The sequence below is a fragment of the Anoplopoma fimbria genome, chromosome 5, assembly GCF_027596085.1.
Source record: "Anoplopoma fimbria isolate UVic2021 breed Golden Eagle Sablefish chromosome 5, Afim_UVic_2022, whole genome shotgun sequence".
NCBI classification, from domain to species: domain Eukaryota; kingdom Metazoa; phylum Chordata; class Actinopteri; order Perciformes; family Anoplopomatidae; genus Anoplopoma; species Anoplopoma fimbria.
In genome coordinates, this window is record NC_072453.1 from 12000400 (window position 1) to 12027174 (window position 26775).

At 38.5% G+C, this 26775-nt stretch overlaps 1 protein-coding gene across 1 annotated transcript; it reads right to left on the reverse strand.

Moving 5' to 3' along the window:
* Positions 1 to 3302: 3302 nt before the first annotated feature.
* On the reverse strand, positions 3303 to 19734 carry si:zfos-911d5.4 (uncharacterized). The gene is made up of 7 exons (XM_054599322.1): positions 19511 to 19734; positions 19018 to 19148; positions 18277 to 18377; positions 17229 to 17377; positions 15740 to 15968; positions 14890 to 15110; positions 3303 to 4722 (listed from the first exon to the last, which is right to left on the reverse strand). The coding sequence occupies exons 2-7, from the start codon at positions 19134 to 19136 to the stop codon at positions 4555 to 4557; spliced, it is 987 nt and encodes a 328-aa protein (XP_054455297.1). The 5' UTR covers positions 19137 to 19148; positions 19511 to 19734; the 3' UTR covers positions 3303 to 4554.
* Positions 19735 to 26775: the final 7041 nt, after the last annotated feature.

The window sequence follows — 26775 nt, forward strand, 5'->3', positions numbered from 1 at the left end:
AATGAAACCACACACGAACATCATCACTGCAATTCATTCAAACAAGAGAAAGGTAAGCAGATATTCCATTTTTCCATATTTCCATGTGTGAAATTTTGTTAAAAAGTCTTAGAAAGCAGGTAGAAAATGACATTGTAAAAAAAAAAAAAAAAAAAAAAGAAATCACATTCTGTGCGAGCACTGTGAGTGAAGTCATAAGAGAGGTCTGTAACACCAGGCGTGAAGTGAGCTGTACGACTGCGAAAGCGCCGCTCTGCTCCTCTCCACTCCATCCATCCCCGCCTGGCTAATGTATCCCTCTCAATAGCCGGGGACAAGGGGAAAAAAGACTGCCTGTGTGAAGCACAAAAAGCTCCACCGCCACCACGTTCGCCACAATAATTGGCAAGGAAGCTTCATTTCATTCAGTCCTGTATGTCTTTTGTTGTCCTGTAGGTTTTTTACAAGTGTGGTGCTTTTGAGGGGTTGTTTAAAGACTGGATAATTTCTGCAGCCCCTGCCTGTTGCTACCCATGTGCCCATTTATTTATCCTTTTGTGAATGCACAAATGAATGATTCTGTCATTTTTTTTGTTGGACACTGAAGTGTATTAATAACTCTGCATTTAATAGAGTCTTGATGATACTTTTGAGTACCCTACTTAATTTTGAACATCTGCAAGAGAAAAACATTTAATCTCTTCTGAATCCTACTGCTTTCACACTCTGACAGCTTTGTTGCTGTTCAGTAAAGTAGCGGTCACAGAATAGAGGTTTGTGGGCATTGTCTCCTTTTCATCATCACACTGTAGTAGTTGTATAAAAGCCTGCAAAATGTAGCTGGTAGTTGTGTTTTCACCACAATTACACTTTATCCTGTCATGAAGTGCATTTAAAAAATGTTCACTATGTTACATCGGTGCTTTTTTTTTCTTCATAAGCACTCTTAACCCTCTGATTCATCAGCTTTATATGAATTCATAGTGCCCAGAAAGGTCTATCAGATTATTTGCTTTTTCAGGTGTATTTCAGTCACTGTATGTATTTTTTGTCACAGATCCTGTTACATGTTCACACCAGTTTATACAGCTGTAACAATGTTGTACAATTGTTTTTTTCCCAACCTGTTTTGCGTTTGACCCCTAATGTTAAGCCATGTAAACCCTTTATCACAGGTTGCATAAGCTGTGAGCATAATATACTAGTTTTCCCATCTCAGTTTGTTTCATTTGAAACACTTTTAGAAGACTGAATAAGTTAAATGTGAGTTTTTTACAAAAATAAGCAGTGTCCTGACCCCCAGCTCGGGAACTGTTGTTGTGTCAACAGTTTTTATTGAAACTTTATTTATTATAAAGTAGTTAGAGTGAAAACTGTTGACAGCAAGGTCTTGACTTAAACAGTAACCTGTGGCATTGTTTCTGGAGAGATTGTAGCTGTTGAGTTTTTAGTCCACCACTTTGGTCCAGTTTGAAATATCTCAACTGATATTGTATCGACAAGCAATTTGGTACAGATATTTATGGTGCACAGATGATGTAGCCTATCCTAATGCTTTTGGTGGTCCCCTGACTATTTCTTTGGCAGCACCCAAATTGTGGTTTTTCTTTTGTGAGATGTCTTGACTACTATTGGATGAATTTCTACATTCGTAGGGACCTTCGTGTCTCCTTCATATTTTAAGATGATTTGTAAATCTCTCTGTTTGGTTTATTATTAATTACCTGCAGTAATGATATTACCATCAGCCTCAGCTGTACTTTGTGTTAGTGTCAACTAACAAATGTTAGTATGCTAATGACAAAAAACTAAGATGGTAAGAACTAGCTAGCTAGCTTGTTAATTCACTAACTAGCGGACAGCTGGCTAGTTAGCTAGTAAATGACCACATAGAGCAGTTAAATGTCTGGACAGCTCCTATTTCTATGCTTAAACCAAAGATATCTGTATGGCTAGATACCAATAATGGTGTCGACGTTCTATTAAGGTGAAATATTTTTGTAAAACTTGAAGCCGTGATAGCTGCTGTGATTACAGGAAGATAAGGGATGCAAAGTGATTGTTATCTGCTAAATATTAATGCACTTACAGTTCCAGTGCATTCTACTGTTCACATTGTGTTTATGTAAGGGCACAATCAGAGCCAAGAGTCATCCATAACCGTTCCCCCACTTACAGTAAACACAGCTTCTCCTGTGGGGTTAGACTCTCAGTACAACACAATCTCATCTCTAGGGCCCTCTACAGATGAAACAGGCTTGCATCTCAGAAAATATTACAGTTAAAAAGAGTGTTTTGACCTCTGTCTGATCAAAACCTTTGAGCTAGTCAAGCTGAAGAAGCAAAATTTCACAAGATGGGGTTTCACATAATACGGTCAAACTGTTTCTAAGCAGACTGCATCTGCGTTCAAGCAGGTGAAAGGAAGTGTTTCAAACCATTTTTGAGAGAAACAGTTATGTCCTCGAGCACTGACCTGTATGAATGCAGCACTGTGGTGCAGGATTTCTAACTAAATGGCTTCTAGTTGAGACAGTTGCTCGTTCTTTTGCATATGTCATTTGAGAGGGATCTGTCCTTTATGTCCAGGCTGCTCTACAGTTGCATGTCCTGTACAAAGGAAAGGTCAAACCGGTCACCTGACCTGACAACCCTGTGGACCGTGCCAAACAACAAGAGGTCAAAGTTGGACACCTGGTCTCATTGCAAGGGTCAAGACTTTTACTTCATCACTTCCTGGATGTACCAGCTATAGTCTGTCTATACGTCAAAACATGTAACTTACAGATGGTTTGAACAGCTTTAGAATACATGACGCACATGTTTACTGCAAAGGAAAACATATTTACAGCTGATTCTATTGTGCTATAGATTCACCTAAACTCGTTATCCGGGAGGATTTCCATTTTTAACAGAACCCTCATTGATTCCGTTTCCAGAGGAATTGCAGCCTGGGATCACTTTACCTTGTTACCTTGTTGCACTACGTTCTGGTCTGATCTCCATGTCCATTTCCGCTCTGCTTCCCCTCCCTCTCGCCAGCACTCTGCCCAACAGAGCCTGCTTTGTCCCCATGGCCAGTCATCCATTCTTAATATCCAGACTTTTACAGCTCTGGAGACGTGCTGCTTGCTTTCAAAGAGCAAAGTGAGCTGTTGATGGATGCCCCCCATCTCTCAAATTAAGCTTTGAAGAAACCTCCTGGCCCGGTAGTGACAAGTGACTTTGAATAAGGAGTATTAAATCATCAAATATTTTTTATTATGACACCAGAGTACAAATACATGTAAACATAAAAACCCTTGAGGATACCATGACAACCATGCTTTAAACAAATTAACTCAAGAGTATGGTAAACAATCAAGTTGGCTTGATAGTGAAAGTGCTTGAAGTTAAAAAACAAATGGCTAAACATTCATATTAACATGCATGCACCCACCACTCAGAATTGTATACAGTAACGTCTCAAAACCCTTCGCATCCCAGATCGTCTGATATTGTCAATATTGTTTATAAAGTGATGTGGAGAAAATAGTTCCTGAGGACCTTCTTTTGTACTTAAGTTTGAATATGCAAAGACAATAAATTCATCAGAACACTTTCACATTCAAGCAATGTTGACCAATATCTAAAAAACAAGTCTTAAAAATGAGAAGAAACGGAACAATGCTGTTTGTGCAATCTGTCCCTCAGGTAAAACAGTAAACAGACATTTGAAAAAAGTGAGTAGCTTGAGTACAGTGTAATGATGTTTCAGGTAGAGAGATGCCATGCAAAGAGATACCATCAACACAGAGAGCTCCTTCTATTGCATTAGCTAAAGGCACTGATATCTCGATGGAAATAACTTCATTTTGGAGGCTACCAGGCAAAGCAAATACAATTGCTAGCTGTTAGCGCAGCTGTGTAAGCCTGGCAACTGATTGAAAGTGACTCTGACACAGTTATGAATGGTAAGGGTGGCTGCGCCTGTGCGCTCTTGAATATGTTATGATCTCCCGGTGTGGTGGAGCATATTAATAAAGCACCTTACAGTTACACTTTCTAAACAGACCGTAAATCACTGCCCATTAAACCCACAGAGCCAGTAATCGCACTACTAGAGGCCACCAGCTTTTAACCGCCACAATTAACACATTAAACACTTCAATGCTGAACTGATGTGACACAATCAGCTAGCATAATGATGCATTAATGGCTAGTGTAAAGTGTGGGCCAGCCCTAGAGATTCAAAACAAGAGAACGTTAATCAGGCTAATTGTGTGAAACCATTTTCATTAACATAATATTGAGCATCGCAGAATCAGGGAAATTGCCAATCTGGCTTTTTGCTTTTCTTGTCTTTTTTTTCAATAAACGCTCACTTAAAGACATTCAGAACTTGTGTTTTTAGCACAATATGACAAATTACAAAAACTGCATAGTAAAAGGCACTCGGAAAAAACGTGAGGAGGTTAAAGCTATATTAAGAGTTCTTTTTTTGCGTCTGCATACTTGTAATTAAAAATGATTCCTCTCCCCGTGGCTCTGCGGGTAGAGGAAGGATGGCTATCCACTATTGAGTGACACACACTGTCAGTTACTGAGTGTGATGCTGTGAATGGTGTATGCTGGGATTTTGGCATCTGCTTCCTCCCCGCTGATCCTGAAGATCACAGCAGTGTTGGAGGGGATGGTGGTCGTGGCGATCAGGGATTTCCCAAGCCAGCCCTGCGATCCACGCTTGTACATTTTAACTGTTACCTGCAGGAAAGGACAGAGAGAAGTAATACAGATAATTAAGATTATAAAGTGAATTGTTATACAGAAGCGGCTTAAAAACAGGGTGCTGTTGGATATTCAGGGCCTGTGCTGGGGTCAAGACCCTGACTGAGACCTCCTGACCTCTGCCTGGAGCTAAGCAGACGCTCATGACTTTCACATTTGACCTCTACATGGACAAGCTGTTGCTTTGTCTGTGGGCTTGTAGACTGAAGATCAGAATAAAGATATTGATTGTGGCTTCTTGGATCATGGACAGGCTTTAATAATGGGTAAAATAAAAACGTCTGTCAAACTTGAGGTCCATTTTGACCCATAATGCATTGATTTGATGATTTGCAGATAAGAGATGGCGAGCCATCCATGACATCACATGACTAAATTTGATAAACGTATACATTTTTAAAACACATTTATTGATGATTACCGTTTATGAGATGAAATCAAGTTATTTGAAATGAAATAGAAATGAACAACATTGACTTTTTAACCAGTATCAGTCTGCCTATGATAAGCCTATTTTTTTTTACCTTTTTCTTTTAAGAAAATGATTCAAATGATAAGCAAAACAATTGCTGATTACTTTTGTGACTTACATAATCAATTTTTAATTATTTTTCTGATACATCATACTTATTTATTTGGGGGTCCATTCCAGTTTGAACATGTTTGTAGTTTTCTACCAAATGTATTACAGGGTAAAACAAATCACTTCTCCTTTTATTGGAAGATAATTCTTGCACAAAGATCCCTCTTAGGAAACAATTAGTCATCCACTGAAATTAATGTAAAAATGTAATATTTTTCACAACCTTGCTTTAAGATTCTCTCTTTTGGAACTGTGATTCTGAAACAGAATACATATTAAATCAACCTTGTTCTCACTGTGAGCTTTTTTAATCCCCCTCCACATCTTGAATGGAGTCACACCTCTCTTGATTTTATATAGGTTGTAGGCCATAATACGCTTTAACATTACATCAATACTGCCTGTTATGTTTGAGCCTGACAATAGAAGCCTTAACTAGATTTAGACATGCAGATAATTGAACCACATCCATTTCAAAAAGAATGCCTCGCTGAATCTCTTGTTTGGCTGCATTTACAGGGGATAACAGAATATTACAGTGCCTTTTCACAGTTCCATTTTCTTTCACTTTAGCATTAGGCAATTTTTCAATTACTATTTTTTTTCTCCATGTTCTTTCATCCCCGGCTCTCCATAATGTCTGGGCCTTTTAGTTAATGGTAGCGACAGTCAGAGCACAGTATATCGGCCCTTGTCCATTTTGCAGGTCATTGTGGAAGCCCAATAGGCCTTTTATTACGCCGACATCAAAAGGCAGATAAGCATTAGAGGTGGGGAGAATACCCTGCACTAGATATGTTCCCTCTTTCCTTTGTCTGCTATTGAAAGTGATCATTTTAATAGTGAAGAGGTTGGTGAGCTTTGGGGCTGATGGGAAGTGCGACACCCCTGACGGCCTACGAATATGAGCAAGTCGATAACACAACACGAGCACACAGCACACCCTCAACACCTGCACACTCTTGCTGCTAACCTAATTATCTGCAACAAAGGCCACTGCCATTTCAGAGACACATCTTTCAACCATTTACTTGCTTATTACTGCGCATTAAAACAGGGAGAAAGCAAGAAAAATACTGAACAATTGTTTCTTATATTGCAGCCATGGAGCCATGGCCGGATGCCACATGGCTTGTATTACAATAGCATCAGACACTTCAGTATGAGTGTCTATTAATTTAGGATGCATGAAAAAATAGCTACATGACAGCTGGTGGCAGACAGGCGCATAAACCAACACAAAGACGTCACAGAGGAATTATTCTAACAAATCACAGCCACACCTAATAGTTGGTCATCTGCAATTAACTCATTTAATGGAGATAAAGTTGAGTACTTCCATCTTTGTGGCACAGACAAAATACTGTTTTTGTATCATAGTCAAACATGGACAGAAGAAGAAAAAATATTCACTTCACATAGCAAGAACAGCACGAGAGGCTATGAAACACGCATACTGCCTATGTGGGAACACATCCGATAAGCATTTGCCTCCATAAAGGTTGAACAATCCGCTAAATGTTATTTTAATTAAAGAAAATGTTCTGAAATCTACATCTAGATCCTGATCTGCTATGGAATATGCATAGAAACAGTCATGCTGATTGGCTGGTGGCACACTTCTCATCTTTGGAGGACACCTAAATCCTGTCTGAGAATATTATGTTTTTGTACAAGGATAAATTGAGGATGAATTGAATTAATACCCATATAAATTGGTCCCTTTTCTGGGGCAAGGGCCAAGGGCCAGAATGTAATCAAATTGTATGATTATTTCGAGTTGATATGAGCATATGACATCTTATTTGGTTACAATTGCAAGATGCACTTAGTAGTAGTTACAGTTTGCAGAAATGTGTAAATAACTCCTAATCACACTGACCTACAACAATCTGGAAACCTTTTATTAGAAAAATGATGTGGAAATCGAAAAAAATGTTTTTGGATGCTTTTCAAAAATATGATATATTATTGTTATATATATATGTATATAATTATTATCATTATTATTGGGAATGTACCAATAATATTTGCAGGAGACAGAGAATCATTCGGGCTTAATTGAACGTATCCTATACCAACATATTCCCTGTGAACCACAAAATAAAACATCTATGGATCAAAGTTAAGATGTTTTAACCAAAACATAGAAGGTTAATCAGAAACGCTACAGGTAAGCACTGTATAATTTGAAATCAAAAGAACCAAAACAGGTTTAATTAACTGCTGCATTGATCGTGTTGTGCACATACAGGAAGGAAGTATGCAGCCGTCTTTGGCAAAAGCTCAAAGAGGAGAGTTCTGTGTGGTCTAGACAACCTGCCTGCCAGGTGTTGTTCAGAAGAGATGGGGTTGTCAGGTACAGTAACTGTCACTGCATGTTAACCTCTCAGCCACTTGAAGTGTCTGAGGGTAAATGCAATACTGTAAATTACAGTAGCAGAACAGAGTGTAAAAAATAAATATATATATGTATATATTATTCAAAGTACAACCTACAGTTAAATGTAGCATGTCACAGCTTCACATCCATCGACCAGACAATATATCCATAATTGCTAAAAATAATGTCTCTCTTTAAACTGTGAATTCTCTAGAGATGTATGCAAATCATTAGTATTTCAAGCACAGACAGGCCTGCATGTGTGTGTGTTTAACACTTAATGGTGAGGACAGGACCCTTGGGGCTAAGGTTGGGTGTCACACAAAGGGCTAAGAGCTCACCTAACGGAGTCTACCCCTGATCCGCCTCTCACTTTCGTTGTCGGGGGAGTGGTGTGAATGACATCACTCCTCACATTTCAACGAGACAAACTCCGACTTCTTATTTACCGTCTGCTAACAGTCATAAATCCTGCCTCTGGTTCACTGTTCACCTTTTACCCTCTTAAACTCAAGACGACGGCTCATTCACAACTTCTAACAAACATCTGATAGGGATCCCACTGATTTGCTTATCTTCTACCTGCTGGGATGTTCACAGCACATATTTTCAACCAATTTAATGTCAGAAATCCCAAATGACTTATTTTAACTGAAAATAAAAGCAATAAACTTGCATCACTGACTTTGTATTGCGACTTCCCAAAGATCTAATTGTTTAGGTATAAACGCGATCATTTGCGATTATAGGTCTGACAGGTCTGACGAACGTGAATAATACGTGTAATTGGGTAGGGACGTGTCACCACCTGCGTGTATTGCCATTCACAAAGTTCAGATTCCTCTCCTGATAAAGTCAAGGTATCCCAGCGGGGTATCAGTCAGCGGGGGCCGTTACCTGGAGCCATGGGTGCAGTGTTTCAGGTGAACTCTGAGTGAGCGTAACGCCACACCGGCTTCAGACGACGGGCTCTTTGTTCCACGCCGTGTCTCACCAGACACAGATGGGGAGCAACACTGAGTAACACACCTCTGGTGCAGCAAACATGTTTGTCAATGTGCCAAATGCGAACCAAAAGTGGTGGTGCTTTTGGTTGTATTTAATGAGGCGATTAGGTAAACACTGTGTGTTTTGGCTCTCTGTGTGAATAAATTAACAACCTGCTGAGAGAGGTGTGAATCGCTAAGCAATTAGATCAAGATTGATTTTTTCAAGTTTGGGCAATGCAATTCAAGAAAGATGTTTGTTTTTTTCAATTCAATATGATTTATGACTTTATAATTTATAACTCATGCATCAGTGCAAAGAACAAATCTTTGAACTACAACCTGATAAATTGATAAGAGGCTGTTTCTTATCAAATCATCTGAAGATCATTTTTTTAATTAACTGAATGCTTAGTAAAAAAAGAATCACAATCTTCAAATTGCTTGTTTTGACCAACCATGAGTTCAAAAGCAGCAGGTATTTATTTTACATTGATTTAAGACAGAGAAAAGCATGAAATTCTCACTTTTATGATCCCCGCAACCAGTGAATATTAGTTACAGCCTTTCCTTGATAAAAAAAATGTACTGGTTAATTGGCAATCAATATTGTTGTCAAATAGTTTTCTGTCAACCAATTTTTTATTTATCCAGGAAGCATTTCGGCACTTAAAGAAAGTAAATTAATCCCCAGAAATACATCAGTCCAATAACGTCTTGTTTAGAGAATCACTAAAATACTTCCTGCATGAAATACTCAAACATCATAATTCAGCTCCAGATGTTTACCATCCATTAAAATGCCTAAACTTTTGTTGTGGTGACATAACCGACTACATCAATAAATACATTGGTCTAAAGTCATAAACGCAACAAAATCATGGCTGGTTAAGTTCTGAATAGCGACGTTTCTGCTTCCAACCAACCTGCCTCAGCTAACAGGAAGCCATTAGACTGTCGGCAATAGCCATTTACATCCATTCACCCAGCTCGGACTTTATTTCCATCCACATAAGTGCATTTTCTGCAAGAGGTTAAAATATGAATCCCCCTCCTTTTTCCTCCTCAATGGGTCTGGTTGTCTGGCTGACTTGAGAGGGCAAAATCTATGACTGATTTAATTTGCTCTTTACAAACATCTCTAACAGCATTACCCCCAGAGCATACACTGACTGCCCCATCTGACTCCATTAACTCCCAAATCAGGTTTAAAGACCATATTGATGCCGTCCGTTATTAAGGGTGATTATCAAAACAACAGACAATGGGCCAAAGTGTCTGTTAACTAGTTTATCCATAATTTCACATAACTGTAACAGATGGCAGGGCTGTCAATTACATACTGTATCTGCTGCACACACAGCGGCCGCACACTGTCTGGATATGCAGCACATTAGCCTTCACATTAAAAGAACGATAGTCTGCTCACAGGTGGTCGGAGGAAATGGACTGTGCACGCAAAATAAACTATGATACTAAAATGTCGATCATAGAAATGCATCAATGTGAGAAAACAGTAAGAACTTGCCAATTACCAGCTGGCGTTTTTTTTAGATGTCACAGAGAGTCTTTCTGTTTAATTCTAATAAAATAAAGAAAGCCAGAGATAAAAATGTTGCCGTTCAGTCCACTTCACCACCTTTATTCTCCTCAATTAACGAGAATGGCTTTTGAAACTGTAATTAAGTGTCTCTGCTCCACTCGGCCTCTTCATTATTCATGAATCCCTATTGATCATATCTTACAGCCTATACTGTGGGGACCACTGTAATATCCTGAATCCCCAAAACAAAAAGCTGAGTTTCCCGAGTTAAAATTAACATCTTGGCCAGTGACCAAAGAAAAGTCTCCATAAGATACTAAATCTAGCTTTTGATGCTAAATTGGATGATGTCAGAGAATCATTAATAGGAAAGAAATCTTGTATTAAGCCTCTTGGTCTTATTATATATATCATAGCAAAGGTCTGGGCAATAATTAAACATTAGCCTTTATTGAGCTCCAGTGGAGCCATATTAGTAGGCTATGATCATATCATCACGTTTGCAACTAACGAATATTTCATTACCAGTTAATCTGCACATTATTTTCTTAATTAATCATTTAGTCTATAAAAAGTCATAAAATATTGAAAATGCTGATGAGTTTCCTTGATGGGACCAAAGTGATGTCATCAAACTGCATGTTTTGTCTGACTAATAGTCAAAAAAGGATGAGATATTTTACAGTATTTTTTTACTGTCATATATGACAAAGAGAGGCATCTAATTCTCACGTTTAACAAGGGGGTATATATCTATTAAAAAAGGATGAGATATTTATCATCATTTTTTATCTTGATATACAGTACAATGTTATAAAATAAGTATCCTTTACTATTTTATGTCATTGTACTGTCTTCTCAGTTCAATATTTATGGGTATCACAGATAGTATTACCTGTACTGTACTGTCTTGCAAAACCACAGCTCATTCCACATTCAAAGAAATTATTTTGTAATGAATATTAATGGCTTGGAGCTTTATTTTAAACATGTATTCAAATTTACTGCAACTCAATCTCCACCTGTGTTAAGTAGTGATGTGTTAAACATGAACTCTACTGGTTGATGTTTAACTTAATTAACAAAAGAGCGCTTGAAGAGCCCTCAAACATGACTGGTATTACATGCCTGGGTGATGAATTTGGAGGAAACACATTGAGTCATCTTCAAATTGGCAGATGCAGAATCTCTCCACGGGACTCTTCACTGTGGCATAGTGCTCGAGTGAAAAAATAGATTTTTACCAAGTTTAATCACACGCTATTACAAGGCAGCTTTCATCATTGCCTTCCACTGTATAAGTGCTGGTGTCTTCACTAGTTCATTACAGACACTTGTGAATCTGCAGCACCCTTCTCATGTGTAATTGCATGGTTAGCTTTCCTCTGTAGCTTCCTACACACACTCTGGTGAAAATTATTTCCAATTCCAGTTTCCTTTTCAAGAGCGATGCTGCAATTACAGAAATCTGAAAGTCCTGGTAATTTCCCTACAATTTTCATGTTTGTTGAAATAAGCAACTAAGAGATCTTTTATTTCTGGGGAAATCTTCAGAACTCTTTTCGTAAGTACAGAAATCATTCTTCCACCAGTTGGGTTCTTGATGAACCCGATGAACTCTGAACAATACAGGACTGACAATCTAAAAAAGTGCACTCACTCGGGGAAACAGCTTTAAGTATTTTTTCTTGGTCTAGTCTGGTAACTGAAAATACATATGTCTGTGTTGCTTCTGTGGTCCAACAGCATCCACTCACAAGTACAAAGGCTTTTGGAGAAATTACAGGCACTGCCTGGTCATATAGTAATTTTTTTTTAGCAAATAACATTTTATACAGCATACAAAGGATTCTGCCATATATGTGAATGATTATTACAAATGCTTTGTACTAGAAATGGGTGCTGCATGTATTTTCTTTTAATGGCTAAATACTTTTTTTTCTCTACATAAAAAGAAACCAAAAAGCTACAACGGCTGCCAATATTATCTATTTAGACAGCAGAATTTGCAGGCTTTGTAAATGGCCAGCTCCTGGCCTTTTGTGTGCCTCCATTCATTATCATCACAAAGCAGTTGATGTCTCCCCTCTCTGCCTTTTCTGTGCTAAGCACCGGGCACACGGTAGACTGTCCATTACAGGCCTGTGACGCGTGCTGCCTGGGAGATGGCCAAACAGAGAGGAATGTCAGCTCGGAGTTAAATTAACAAGCTACATCTGTACGGAATCTGTAGGCAGTCAGAAAGACGAGATGTAGCCACGGTAACCGAAGTCTGATCATTTGTTAGCCGAGATGTTGTCAGTGAGTTTGCAGCCCTTCGCCTGATGGCTTTTCTTCTATTAATCAGCTGACATGGTGGAGTAGTCAAGTTACGCTCGTAGGAACTCAATTGTTGTTTCTCAGCTATGCAATTACTAGACACTCTATATGCTGACCGAGAGTAAGGAGACTTTTTTGAAACACAGGGGGCTCCATTTCTACTCCTCCTCAATAAACTGGATTATATAAACTGGTGTAAAGAAGTCATGAAACCGTCAAATTTCAGAAGAGGGGACGACATGAAGATGAACAATATAAGTAACCTACACTTAAAATTATGACATGAATAGATCTTTAGCTCTTTCTCATTCTCCCTAACACACACACACACACAGACAGACACACACACACGTGCACACACCCAACGTAATTACCCCTCAATCCATACAAATTGAATGAAGCCAGACCCGTGGTCTAAGAATATAGACCATAATTAATAAATTACAGCCACTCTACTCAATCATTCTCCACTTTGGCGACATGTAGACATCCCATTCTCCGCAGAGTAATCGACTGAGCCCCCAGAAAACACACCTAGTGCCTCCGTGGTGGCTTTGTGGATGCATCTGGTGCCACCTCTTACAACCAAACAGATGCCTGAGTGAAACCGTGGCTCACGTCGCAGATCTTCTATCTGGTGTATTTACAAGTAACAAAATCAAAAGCATGCATTATTTCTGGGCTCTGAAAATACGCCTGAGGGAGCTATCAGGTTTCTTTGCCACCCCCCAAGATTCCCCTCGCAGCTGCTGCACACGAGCCACTTGTTTTTTTTGTCTAAAGAGTGGGTGACACAGTCATTGAGTCCAAAAGAGCAAATGTTAAGTTTCGTACGAATCCAGTGGCAAAATCTATTTCTTCAGCTAAATGCTTGGAATCTGATAACGGAAAACAAATATATGCCCCTGTTTATTATATTTGAACATGCTAATTGGGGTAACAGAATATTTAACATATATTCTCTAGGTCACATTTCTTTGTGATGTATGGGGCGGGGGTTCGCCTCACACTCCCTCCATTTACAAATATATCTTTGAAAATAATATATTTTGTTGTCACCGTGTGTGTCCCCCTGGGCAAGAAAAGGGCCCGCTGGAGACTGTCTAATGATTGTTGGGTCATGTATCAAATACACAGCAGCTGGAGGCGAGAGTACATACAGTCTGTATGTTTGGGGTGGGGGTGTGAACTAAAGTCTTAGTGGAGTCTGAAAGGAAAACCCTGGACTGAGGGTGGCTGTGAAATCCGTAATGGATGCTGGCCAAGGGGTCGTACCCACTGGACCTAAAGAGCTCTGACCATTCTCTGTGTGACAATTACTTCATTCAACTAATTTCTCTAACAAGCAGAACTGAAGCACCCCCACACAAGCAACAGAAATTCAATGGTTGTGAATGATTTCAGGTAAAAAAAAAATCACCAAAAACGACTATCATTTTGTGTAAAAATCATCAACTACTGGCAACACTTGCATTCATTCAACCTTGTCAGTTAAGATCACCGTTCATGCCACCTGGAGAGACAACATTTTACCAATTAGCCAAATCATTATCTTCCAAAAACATAAACAATAATTATCAACAGATCGGAGAATGTGAATGAGCTCAAATGATGCTCATTCACATTCAATGGCCGTTCAATGGCCTTGATTTAATCAAGTGAGCTAATGAGCACCTTGCAGGCAGGCAGAGTGACTTACCTCAATAATAAACTGAAGAGTTAAGGCAGTAATTAACTCTAGGAGTGTTAATTGGAAATGATCTGAGAGAACGGACGAGTGTTAAACATGTTTTTTAAACAGTAAAAACATTTATTTTCCTGAAAGCCTCATTCAGCTTTTTCTAGATTGTAGATTTTTTCTTAAATGCCACTATTAGTCTAATTGCTTCACTTTTAAGCAAACAAACATGTAATTACCTTGATCATTATTACATTTAAAAAACTGTAATACCTGATTTTTTATTTTTATTGAATGTCTCTTCACCAAAATTGTAATGTAATCAACTCATCGTGTGATCATAGTGAAATAGCTTGACTTTTATAAATAAAAAAAAATGTCCCTAATTGTTTTCAAATAACTGTAAAATTGCTGTGATGTTCCGTCATCTTCAGCCTTAATCAAATCTGGGTTTTTTCCAGTTCCCAGAACAAGAAGGGAATGCCTGAAAACTGAGTGAGACAGTCATAAACTACTACTGCCACCTGCTGGTCCTCACATTCATGAAGGCCTTTTTGCTTTACATTATTATTTGGAGCCGTTGACGCAGCATTCAAACTGTCATTTACAGAATATACTTCTGGTCTTGGAGGTTCATCAGAGTGGACTGACCTGAGGAGCGTGTCCCAGCAGGGCCCACAGCGAATCAGCTGACAGGGTCTTGACTCTGGAAAACTCCAGCGTTTCTGTCTCCTGTCGGTTGAGAGCGATGTACTGGCAGCTCTGGAAGTCTCCTTTCAGCTGCTCGCCACAGTGCAGCCTCACCAGATCCCACGTCCCCACACTCCTCAGGACTTCCCGCACGGACTCCATCTGCCTGTACGACAGACGACCTGCAGGACAAAAAAAACAAAACATTAAGAAAAAGGCAACCTGGAAGCATTCCTGTCAGATGTTTTGCTAAATTTAAATCACATTTGGTGGTAGAATTAATTACTCTCAAAATAATATATCAAACATGCCAAATTGTTGAATCCTCTTATCGACTTAAAACTAGTGAAAACATTTGCAAGGTCAGTAAGATTAATATAATATTCTGAGTACTTTTGGGGCATTTAATTTATTTTTTAGAGAGTCTACAGGAGAGATATGATAGGAAATGAGGGGAGGGAGAGATGGGATGACATCCAACAAAGGTCTTCAGTAAAAATTCAAATTGGGGACGTTGCGATTCATGGTCAGCACCTCATTTTCAAAACTCATTGGCTGTTTCAAATTTCTAGTTATGAAACAAGACAGAATAAGGCAGACCACTGCACCAGAATCAAGAGAAACAACATTTAAAAACAAGTGGATTAGCATTGAAAACATGAACTTTTCTTTACACTACTGCAGCAGTCTGTGCCATTTTTTTCTACTTTTGAAACAAGCTGATTTGGAAAGTGCACTTGCAGATTTCTTCAGCCGAACATCAATTGAATCCCTCCAAGTATTAATGTTTATATTTTATAGAACTGCTCACCAGAGAGCCAGGATGGAGTCATTGCATCTGATATCCAGGCCATGTAGCCCTCCCTGAAAGATTTGAGGAAGTCGTCTATCTGGCCGTGAGAGATCAGCTCCCTCGTCTTCCTCAGCTCCTCATCCAGCTCGCAGTCTGGAGAGAGGAAGATAACCCTCGGGAAGAAGAGGCTTTGGGGCACCGACACCCCACTCCTCTTCAAGTGGCTGCATAGGTTTGCAGTCTTGGTCTAGAGGGGAAGAATTTAGGGATGCAAGTAATGATAGATAGTTTTGGATAATCATAGAAAAGATCAGGAAACATTGAACATGGCCATAACAATCAATACTTTTTGCAACAAATCAAAATGTGTCTGTACATGAAGAAATATCAGAACTGACAGCTGGTATTGAATGTCTGGTCACATTTGTACTCTTGTTTACTTCTTCTTTGAATTAAAGGATAACTGTGCCGATTATAGTCTGTCATTTTTAGGCAAAGCTTAACTTTAATCATTTGAGAAATTTTGATTATTTTGTTAAATTCAAAGCTGGTATTATTGGAAAAAGTACGTTTGTATACTTTAAAGAAAATGTGTAAAAAAGTATTTTTCACAGCAGCCATTTTGACATGTCATTGCAGGATGAACACAGGTGTAATTAATAACATTAATTATAGCCCTGCTATTGTAAATGCTGGTTCACTGGAATGACTGGCACACCAAATAGAATGGGCCCATAATTAACTTTATTAATTACACCTGTGTTTAGCCTATGACATGTCAAAATGGCTAAAGTGAAAAGGGGGCTGTAGGTCTTCAAATAGCTTGTTTTTCCTAACAAACCAACATAGATAATTAAATTAATAGACAAATAAATGAATCGGTTGATAATTTCAGCATAGGGAGTTTTTTTTATCCAGATATATCATTTTTTTGTCACATGCTAAGATTCACACAGCATTATATCATGACCTAAAAGACACACAAATGCAGATGTCCACTTTTCAATTTCCAAAAAAGGACCCACACAAAAATTTAAATTGGCCCAGACGGTGAATCTGTATCTGCTTTGTGTAGAATAATTAAGTTAATTCTTCTGATTCAAGCAGAACTGTTTAAACAATGCAGTGTGTGTTTGCCATCATGCTCCCGGTCCAAACTGAGCATCTATAGAGATGGAAATGAATGACTCCTGACAGACCGAGGCTCATAAGGTGACAGCTGTGTTTAGGCACCTGCCTGCATTCGCCCCCTTTTCTGAACATAATTATGGCCTTTCAAAATGAAGAGCAAGCACTTGGGAAGTTTGGGAAGCCCTGTTGTAGTGTTTTAAAATTTCCATATAAATTGTTATGGTGACTCAGAATCTCTTCACCCGGCTGGAGTTCAGATGAAACAATGGCCTGGACAACTGATTGGACCCTGGACACAAGAGTGCCAGACAGTTTGACATTTAGGTTTTCATGATGGTATTTCAACATTTCAGCTAATTGTGTCTTTTTTTTTTACCATGATAGCTTTGAGGGGATCTTTAATCTGCTCAATGCAGGTATTGGTAAAGTTTTGGTCCTCTTCCTTCACTTGAACGTGCCAGTTCTGGTTGTGAGCGGACACAGTGCCTCTCCAGGTCTTTACATCTATGCAGAAGATCCCCTGGCCTTTAAGGTGAAAGAAGAAAAAATGAGTGAAGGTTTAATTAGACAGAATAATAGTGGAATACCAAAGATACTGTCGCTAATTCTGTCCTCAAGACCTCAAGGGAAAATGGATGAAATCCTCCATCTAAGGTAATTTTATATCATGCTAGTGCTATGTATTGTGATATGAAACATTTTCTGTAAATTAATTTGCTAAACTTTTTATTGATTTATAAATAATTGGATTGTAATACCTCAAATACATAAGGGAATGTATAATATTGTGATCACTATTGCTGCTTTTGTAACACTTTAGAACAAATCTGTAATGGGAATATGAAGACATTTTGACATGTCACAGTAGGAAATATTAAAACTATGGATGACTAAATTCCATTTAGCGCCTTTAGTTTGATTTTGCTGGTATTCCTCATGCTGGCTCACAATCACACAGTCATGGCTTGCAGGGAAACTTTAATAGGCCCTTTCACAGCAGCCATTTTGACATGTCATAGCAGGGTAAACACAGGAGTAAAAGATCAAATCAATTATGGTTCTATTTAGTGCGTGGAAGCCATTCCAGTGAGCCAGCATGCACATACAGGGCCCTGGTCCACCTTAATGCAACAGGGCCTTGATTCATGGTATTAAGTACACCTGTGTTAACTCTGCAATGGCATGTCAAAAAAGGCTGCTGTGAAAAGGACCTGTAGAACGAAGCCATCGTTAATGTTATCAGTAATACCTGTGTTGCTCCTTCTATGACAAGAAAATATCTGCAGTAAGTCGGCCTTAAAGACCAGGAAAAAAGCTAAACACCAACATTTAGGTACAATTGAATCATACGCCCAAAAAATCTGTCTTATATAGATTTACTGCGCAGATTTTCCATGAAATGCCATTTTATCCTAGATACCAACCTGAGAGGATAACAATGTTGATGTCATCTTTGGCGGTCGGAAACTGGTCACGGATACGCAGATGGCTGTAGACGTCTTCTTTTCTTATCCCGGTGAGTTTCCTACAGTAAAAGTACATATAAATAAGACTAGAGAATATAAAATGCAAAATTGATTTAATATTGGCCACTTGAGGGCAGTGGAATAAGCTGCAAACAAGATTTACATATTATAAATTTGCTACAAATGTGTTTGCATGTCCAGCAGACCCAAAGCAACATTAGCTTTCACTTGGATTTGTGTTTCTGTACATCATACTAATGTAACTTTAGTATTCATTCTCCTTTCAGCTCTGCAAAGTGTTGGCTGCAAAACCAAAACAACAAGCTGAAAGATGCTGTAGACGTAATGGGAACTGCAGAGCGAGGTGGAAATTCTCTGTGGGGTTCATCACTACAACTTCAGTTTACACATCACTCAAACAAACATATTCATCAATCAAACTTTACACATACAGTACCAGTCAAAAGTTTGGACACACCTTCTCATTCAACTACTTTGAAGAATCTAAAAATATAAAACATATTCTGGTTTGTTGAGCATTTGTCTGTTTACCACATAATTCCATATGTGTTCCTTCATAGTTTGGATGTCTTCAATATTAATCTACAATGTAGAAAAAAATAAAAATAAAAATAAAGAAAAACCATTGAATGAGAAGGTGTGTCCAAACTTATGATTGGTACTGTACACAATGCTTACCTGACATGCTGTATGAAGTCAGGCAGTGCTGGTGCCTGACGTGGGCTTCGGCTTTGAGCACTTTCTGAAGCTTTGGAGCTGAGATGAATCTGTGCAAACAGGCTTCCTAGCTGAGGCATTCTAGTGTTTATCTGCAACAAAAAAAAAAAAAAAAAACATCAACACTTTTAAACTTACAAAGCAGTACAACATATTCAGTAAAACAACAATGTCACTTTGGGGAATATGCATTTCTCAGCTTCAGATTGTGGCTTCCCTCAGTAACAAAATGATGTTTTATACTATATTTAACATGTTGCTCTATCCAAATCCAACTTGTTAAACTAAAACAAATTCAATTATTAAACACTATCTCAATTGCTATTATGATTCAGAAGCATGCAAACTGCTACATTCAGGCTTTTTACAGCGTTGATGACGACACTTGAACTTGAGGACCCTGCAGAGAGAACAAAGAGCAAAAAGACAAGTCTAAAACCAAATCAATACATACTGGTGGAGTCTCGCGTTGTTTAAAGAGCCGTTCAAGAGGAAACACCAGGAGGATTCAGCTCCACATTCTCTCTGCGTTAATGTCAAGTCTGCGTTTGTTGTTGTCCTAATGCGGAGCAACGTAACTCTATCCAGGAAAGCTGTTTCACAATTCATGCCCCCCCTCCTCCCTTCTTCCAATGTTCCTGGAAGATGTAAACAACACACCACGTGGGCCAACCTGCAGCATCGTATTTCGTGCACTGGGACGTGACGTCAGGACGCGTCGCTTAGTCCTGCAGTCCTGTTTGCGTGATGCATTTAGGAAAACCATTCCTGTTATTTGCATGTGATGTTCAGGGTGATGCTTTGGACTGTAAAAGCTGTGGTGCAAGACATACACAACACCAGAGTGGAAAAACACTCAGCCAAACTGAAAGCTTATATAAGTATTTTTAAACAAGTATTTGTAGTTGTACTCAAGTATCAAAAGTATCCTACTCCATGTGATGAAGGGGGTTTTAGTGTTGCTGTCTGATGAAAATGATCTCCAGCTGAGAAAATAATCTCACCACCAGGTCCATAGGAGCTGTTCTGGAGCTTTTGATCATATCACATGATCTTCATCAGCAGATGGCGTTTTCTCAGTTGACATGGAAGTACTACCCTGAGCCTTCCTCGTAGCACTTATTGCATTTGTATTCGTTTACTGCACTTATCCTATTCGTAGTAGTTTGTAGCACTTATTGTATTCGTATTAGTCTGTTGCAATTATTGTTTTCGTAGTAATTTGCCTCTGCACTATACCTTTGCTCTGGTTTATGCTTTAAGATGCTTGTTTAAGAAAGGAGATGCACTTATGACTTCTGGTGACTAGTAGTTCTCTTGAATACCTATGTTGAATACACTTCCTGTAAGTCGCTTTGGATAAAAGCGTCTGCTAAATGACTGTAATGTAATGTAATGTAACATGGAATAAGAGAATAGGAATTTGAACATTTACAATTGAATTGAATAATGAACTTTGAACCTCAGCTTGTATCAACAATTCGGGTATTTTCATTGTAAATCAGTTGCTCGTTTACAGATTGGAGGAAGATAAGATAAGATAATCCTTTATTAGTCCTGCAGCGGGGAAATTTATAAAAGTATTGTACGAGCCGTCCAGGAAGTCTCTAAAAAAAAGTAAGGCCTAGTCAGAGTAAAAACTGGGCAGCTGATAAATACTTTTTTGAAACCAACAGCCATAGTTAAGCCCATAGTCTGCAAAGTAATTTAGTAGCAACAGCTGCTCATAGAGCAAAAACTACAGTATGAGTTAAAATCTCCCAAAATGTCAACATATGCTTAAACCAGTACCTTAAATTGTATTTATACTAGTAGTATTGATGTAGTTACCTCCCACCTGTGCTGATAACCAAATTAAAATGGAATTCATTGTGATCGAAGCAAAATACAGAACATAAAATGGCAACCTGTCCAAAATCAGACTTAAATCCCCCCGAAATTTAGAGAATACAAACAATCTGTAGTCTACCATGATATTAAAGCAAACACCAAACATAAACAAATACAATAATTAAACACTATTTATAACGCTACATTTAGTAAATACTTGTTAGTTTGTGTTTGAAATAAATAATCATGGAATTTAAAATATTTCATGAAATCCCAGCAGTCACCAATAATGGAAAAATATGAGTCATTTGGGAACACAAATTATGCATTCTTGTTTCTGTGACAAGCTATTGGGACTGAAAGATGGATAAGTCATATTTATATTTTTCAGTCTGGCCTTAAGAGACAAATGTGGAATCATTGAGAGAGCTAGCCTGTAAAGTTGGTTCAACTTTTAGGTATAGTTGTATTATATGTAATATAATAATCTAATTAATTCTAGAGATGATTTATTTTAGGATATAGCTTTACAAAATGTAGGATAAATTAAGGAATACTGTTGTTTTTCACAGGTGACCCTTGAGAGTACAACAAGTAGACTTATCACAATGATATAGAAAAGTTTATCCGAGAGTTGGATGAAAATAAGATTTTAAATTTCACAGCATATGGGAGAATACTAATGAAATGTACTGCATATTGTGTTTTATTTTTCACCAGCCTGAGCTAGATGATCTACATGAGGATTTGCTTGCACATCCTGCAGAATTCTCCCATCCTGCAGGATTTTCACACCCTGCATGGGCCTACAGAGAGGATATTACAAAAGTGATGAAGAATATTTAATTCAGCAGTAAATACACACAATGTGGTGATAAACAATATCCGGATAGCACAAAATACCATGAAAGAGCTTAATATCAGGAGCAGATAGCCAAATCAGCTCATATGGGCTCAATGGAAGCCAATAAACAGAGGCACTCTGCCTCCTCTGACCTTCACTTCTGGTAGAGATCGGGCCGATAAAAGCAGGCGCAACCTCAATAAAACCCATACAATGGAGTAAAATAAATAGATATTAAATTAAAGCAGAGGCAATACTGGCTGAACTGCTGCAGGAATTTGAGGACAAAAGCTTCCTTGTGCAGTTTAATATTGTCCACAATCACCGCCTCATCAAACATTTCCAATCATTTTCATCTCTTGCCTTCACGTATCAACACATATAATCAGTTTGTATTGGAACTTGCAAATTACTTGTGTGTGTTTAGATATTAAATGTGCCTCATGCTCCTAGTTTGGCCTTTTTCGGTCGGAGTTAATATCAAATTCATAATCTTTCTCATCTCTGACTGTCCACCGGCGAGGAGTTTTATGGTGTCAAACACGGTCATGAGTGCATGTTTGTCCGGCACAAACTTTACACTGGCTGCATGTTTTGTTCTTTTATGCATTAAGCTCACCAAATAATGACATGAAGTATTTCACAGATGAATTAGCAGCTACTTATTTTAGTGTCATTATGCATACTGCTTCTGCGTGAGCCATGATGTCTTCAGCCTTTTGTCATGGGCTGAAATACAGGCTCTCTTCAGGTCCACCACATGCTTCAAGTGGTTCCCGAAGCCTTGCATCTACCAGTGCGTTAATGTTGTTTTCACCTAATGCACCTGAAGAGCTCCGCTGTGTCTTTGATGAGTTGCTGAGATTTTTTTTTAGGTCCTCTCAAAGAGTAAATAGGCATCAGAGTGCATACCTGGGGGGCTTAGCTACTTTTGTATAGACAGTATAGAGGGATTCATAACCTTAGAAGAAAGAAACAAGAAGAATCTGGAGAGTGATAGTGGTATGAATTTCATGTATTAGTCAGAATCTCACTGCTAGAACAAGCAGATGATATTCAGTTTTTTAGTACTGTTTAAAAGAAACGCTGGTGATATTTCCATTTTCAATTCTTCAACTCAAATATCTCATTTGCAGAAATAATGGCTACATGACTAATTTTTGCTCATTTCCTTTGAATTATTAATACGAGAGATTCTCCATATGCTCTCAGAGGATTCTTGTCCATTCCTTTCGGAGAGAATTAGCATTTAACAGTGAAGAGTATAAAGAGCTTAACTGCCCCAATCAAACCGGGTGATTTGAATCCTGTCTATCGACATGTTTAATAGGGGTTGCAGCTGGATGACCTGAAATAAATGGTCTGAAAATGTTCCTGGGTCTCAATCACCTGTATAATTAGGACCATTTCACCTAAAAAAGCATGGGTGCTGAAAAGAAGTATTCAGAATATTACTCTAAATGAGATGAGATAACCCATTAGAGGGTATTTTTTTGCTAAATTGATGAATGTGATAAAACTAAAAAAAAAAAAAAAAAAAAAAAGCAAATAATCCCACTGATGCAGTAAAAACAGTTAAACTTGGGCTCAAAAATGAAGCGTGAAAAACAGTTTGGGTATCGACCCCGGAGAGCCTTCATTGTGGCTGGCCTGCCTCAGTAATTAGCCGTGCCATATGAAGAGGTAATTTGTATGCTAAAGTTTAATTGTTCAATTATCACTGGATGTGAGAGGAGGCCTCGATGCCATTTCATCATGTTTGAAAATAGTGTTGAACCCCTCGTGCCACATATTGTAATAGTCGGCAATTACAGAGAGAGCCCTCTAACTAAGTTGATTGATGCAGGCTGGCCCTGCTGAAAGGCCTTTGCTACCTGCCGGGTGCAGTCGTTGGCACTGAAGAGGTGGTCCAATCAGCCCGCGGAGCTGAACCAGCCGGGCTCTCAGTGTGGAAGAGGACCTCGACTGGCTGCAGATAGACAGCATAAACACCAACTGTATAAGTACTGAGGAGGACAACATGTTAAAACAACATTATCACAAAGAAAAACTAGAGATTTGTCGAGCATTTATTGAAGGAAAAGAAGAATACTTTTTGCGTCTTCAGGCTATAAACGGAGAAACTAGTTTACATAAACAATTTGCATTTTTCAGGATCCTGGATGCAGTTTCAAATAACATCTATGCTGCCTAGCCTCCAACTTTGCATTTCACCCTGGGAAGTTTGTTTATGTCTTCCGACAGCATCTTTCATTGAGGCCAAAATCTGGCATAGGGTTTTGGTTCAGTTTTTATATATTTTTTCCCATAGTGAGCTTTGTGTATATTTCTGCTCTATAACAATTACTACAAAGAATGAAAAAGCCTAGTGTTGCCATCTACAGGCTGCATTTAAATGCATCATTGAGTCTATCACAAAGCCTCAGAGCTCAAGAGGTGATGCTATAGCAGTATTTAATAAATTAATACCATAATTGACTGTACAGTACAGGAACCAAGTGTTTTAAAGCAATATAAATGATAAAGAAAAAATAATATTGTTAAAAAGATATTCTGTGGGACAATGAATTGCATTTTGTAAATATGTTACATGTCATCTGGGATCACAAGGAAGGTGGTAAATAAGAAATACAATGGTGTCTCTATTATGGATGCCTGTCATACTTGTAATACATTTATCATGTAGTTACAGCTCCACAATCAGTTACCAATGATTATGGTCCATTTCATGCTTTTCAAGGACCCAGATGGGAATCCCGGAGACAAAAGGGGCCCCTTCACTCTCACCCAGCAGCTTTTCAAGATTCTCATTAGCGCACTAAATTGAACCATATGTGTCCAATTTGTAATTACAGCCTCCAACACAATGAGGATTGACACAATGTGTTTGATAGAGAAGATGTCTACTCTAATAAAGGTCAGTCAGTTCTCAACAACAACAAAACCAACACCAACAACAAGATCATTTTGGCTTTTAAAGACAGATTTTTATAAACGTTGCTTATGCACAATTGTAGTTTTCTATTTCATGTAAACTTCGAGATGATAAAAAGCTGTCTTTGTGAAGATAATTTAGCAATAGAAAGTTAAAGTAAGTTCAAGCAACTTTACACAAATACAGTTGAAGTACTTTAAGACTTGATGTCAAAAATCCAACAAGCGATTAAACAACATTTAGTTTATACTGTGCAGAGGACCACTTGAATCCACTGAACACTTCCTGCGTTGGTTTACACATATCTTCCTGGCTGAGGGAAGGGTGCAGTTCAGATGTTTGTGTCAGTCTGTGGTGACGCTAGAAACTCGTGGAGCTATTGCTAATGTGGTCGTGCGGCTCAGGTGACATGTTGCACATTCTTTTAGGTCAGAGCGTCCCTTATTTTGGCAGTTCGGCTGTGGGTGAGGAGCATTTAGGAGATTTACGAGTAGCTCTCCAGTGCAATTCAAATTGCTTTACATAATGTTAAAAAATACATTAGAACATCATTTAAAAGCTCATTTGAAACCATTTTTTTTTTAAATTGAATAAACTTAGATGATTCATTTTTTGTTTGGAATTCCTTCTTTCTGTTTCCATTGATAGTCTCTTCTTGCTGAAAGACTTTTGTACTAAAAAGTATTTAACTATGTAACATATACTTCATTTTTTAAAATTTGGACTGCTGGTCATTTTCATTTTAGCATTTAGCTAAACTAACTTTATAGCCGATATATTAATAAAAACCAAGAACATTTTCAATCAAAAAACCTATCCAATAAGCCTAATCTTGGTAAATTTTTGCCGTTCTCAGTATTCAGATCAAGATGATTATTTATTTATTTATTTATTATCAAAAATTTCAATTGTTTTTTTTTTCGGCGTTGGTTCAGTTACACACGTTTTCTGGTAAAATAAAAGCAGTTAGAACTCACGGTTATACAAAATAATGTTTCATTTTCATTTAGGTGATGAAACACTAAAAACTTTCTTCACTTGAACAACATATGGCAGAGAGAAGCCCTTTGATGAGTGATTTGTAAAACCAGAGGTAAAACAACAGGTATTTTCAGCTCTCCCCAAACAGAAAATGCTCCTTTCATGTTCCTCCAACTTGATACTCACAATCTGCAACAAGGGTGCAATTGTGGTTGTCACCAAACAATGGCATTTTTTCTTTCTTTCACTCTCTAAATTCCCCATATCATCCCTACACAGATGAGCAATTTGTCTGTCATGAGGTCTGGGGCATTGACCCACTCTGGCCCTATTTCCCTGACAACACTGTTATTAGCGGTAAGCCGAGCTAGCGGCAAATGAATCTGCCCACTGTTCAGCAGGCCAGGGCTCTTTTCAGCGATTAATTTGATAAATATATTAATTATGAATCTGGATGACAGTACAATCAGATTGTCAGGCTTCCAGACTTGGCCTTTGTGATAAGTCTGCTTTGAGATTGGGTCTCCTCGGGTTTCAGGAGCTGTCATCCCCGGGGCTCAGCCTCTTATCAGCGCCTGACCCATTCACTCGGTAATTTCCTGTGTGTTGTAATTAAATGGAGGCTTTCTGATTGCAAGTGGCTCTCTTTAAGAGGTGCTTCTTGGGTTTCAGGTGAAAGGGATATTCAATGGACTGGATGTCTCCCCCTGCTCTCTGCAGGACGTGTACCTTTAATGCGTCTGCTTTAATGATGAAATTGATTTAAGCCGAAGAAGAGCCTCCTCAAATCCTATTTAATGTGTGTCTATCTGTGTATAATCCAACATAAATATGAGTAAAACTGGTTATTCATCACCACTATTTTTTTCTTCTTGTTGCTGATCCTCAGGTCAACTCAGCACGAAACCAGTTACACTGTATCTTAACACTGAATGTCTGTTTATTGGTATGCCGGGGGATTATTGCCCCTGCTGAGAAGCTTATGAAATCCCCATGCTGGCTGCTGACAGCTGATTATGAACATTTATTGTAGGTGCTGACTCTGCCCGTCCATCTCTGCTTGTATACTGTTACATAACTGGCAGACCAACATCCTGGGCCTGGCTAGGGTCCGGCAGCAGCAGTCCTC

What these genes read in the sequence shown, in the direction of transcription:
- si:zfos-911d5.4 (XM_054599322.1), bottom strand. Translation starts at nt 19,136, where the DNA reads ATGCCTCAGCTAGGAAGCCTGTTTGCACAGATTCATCTCAGCTCCAAA. An exon ending in CAACATTGTTATCCTCTCAG is followed by an intron (nt 17,378 to 18,276) that starts GTTGGTATCTAG and finishes TTCACCTTAAAG; the next exon opens with GCCAGGGGATCTTCTGCATA. An exon ending in TGCTGGGACACGCTCCTCAG is followed by an intron (nt 4,723 to 14,889) that starts GTCAGTCCACTC and finishes CCTTTCCTGCAG; the next exon opens with GTAACAGTTAAAATGTACAA.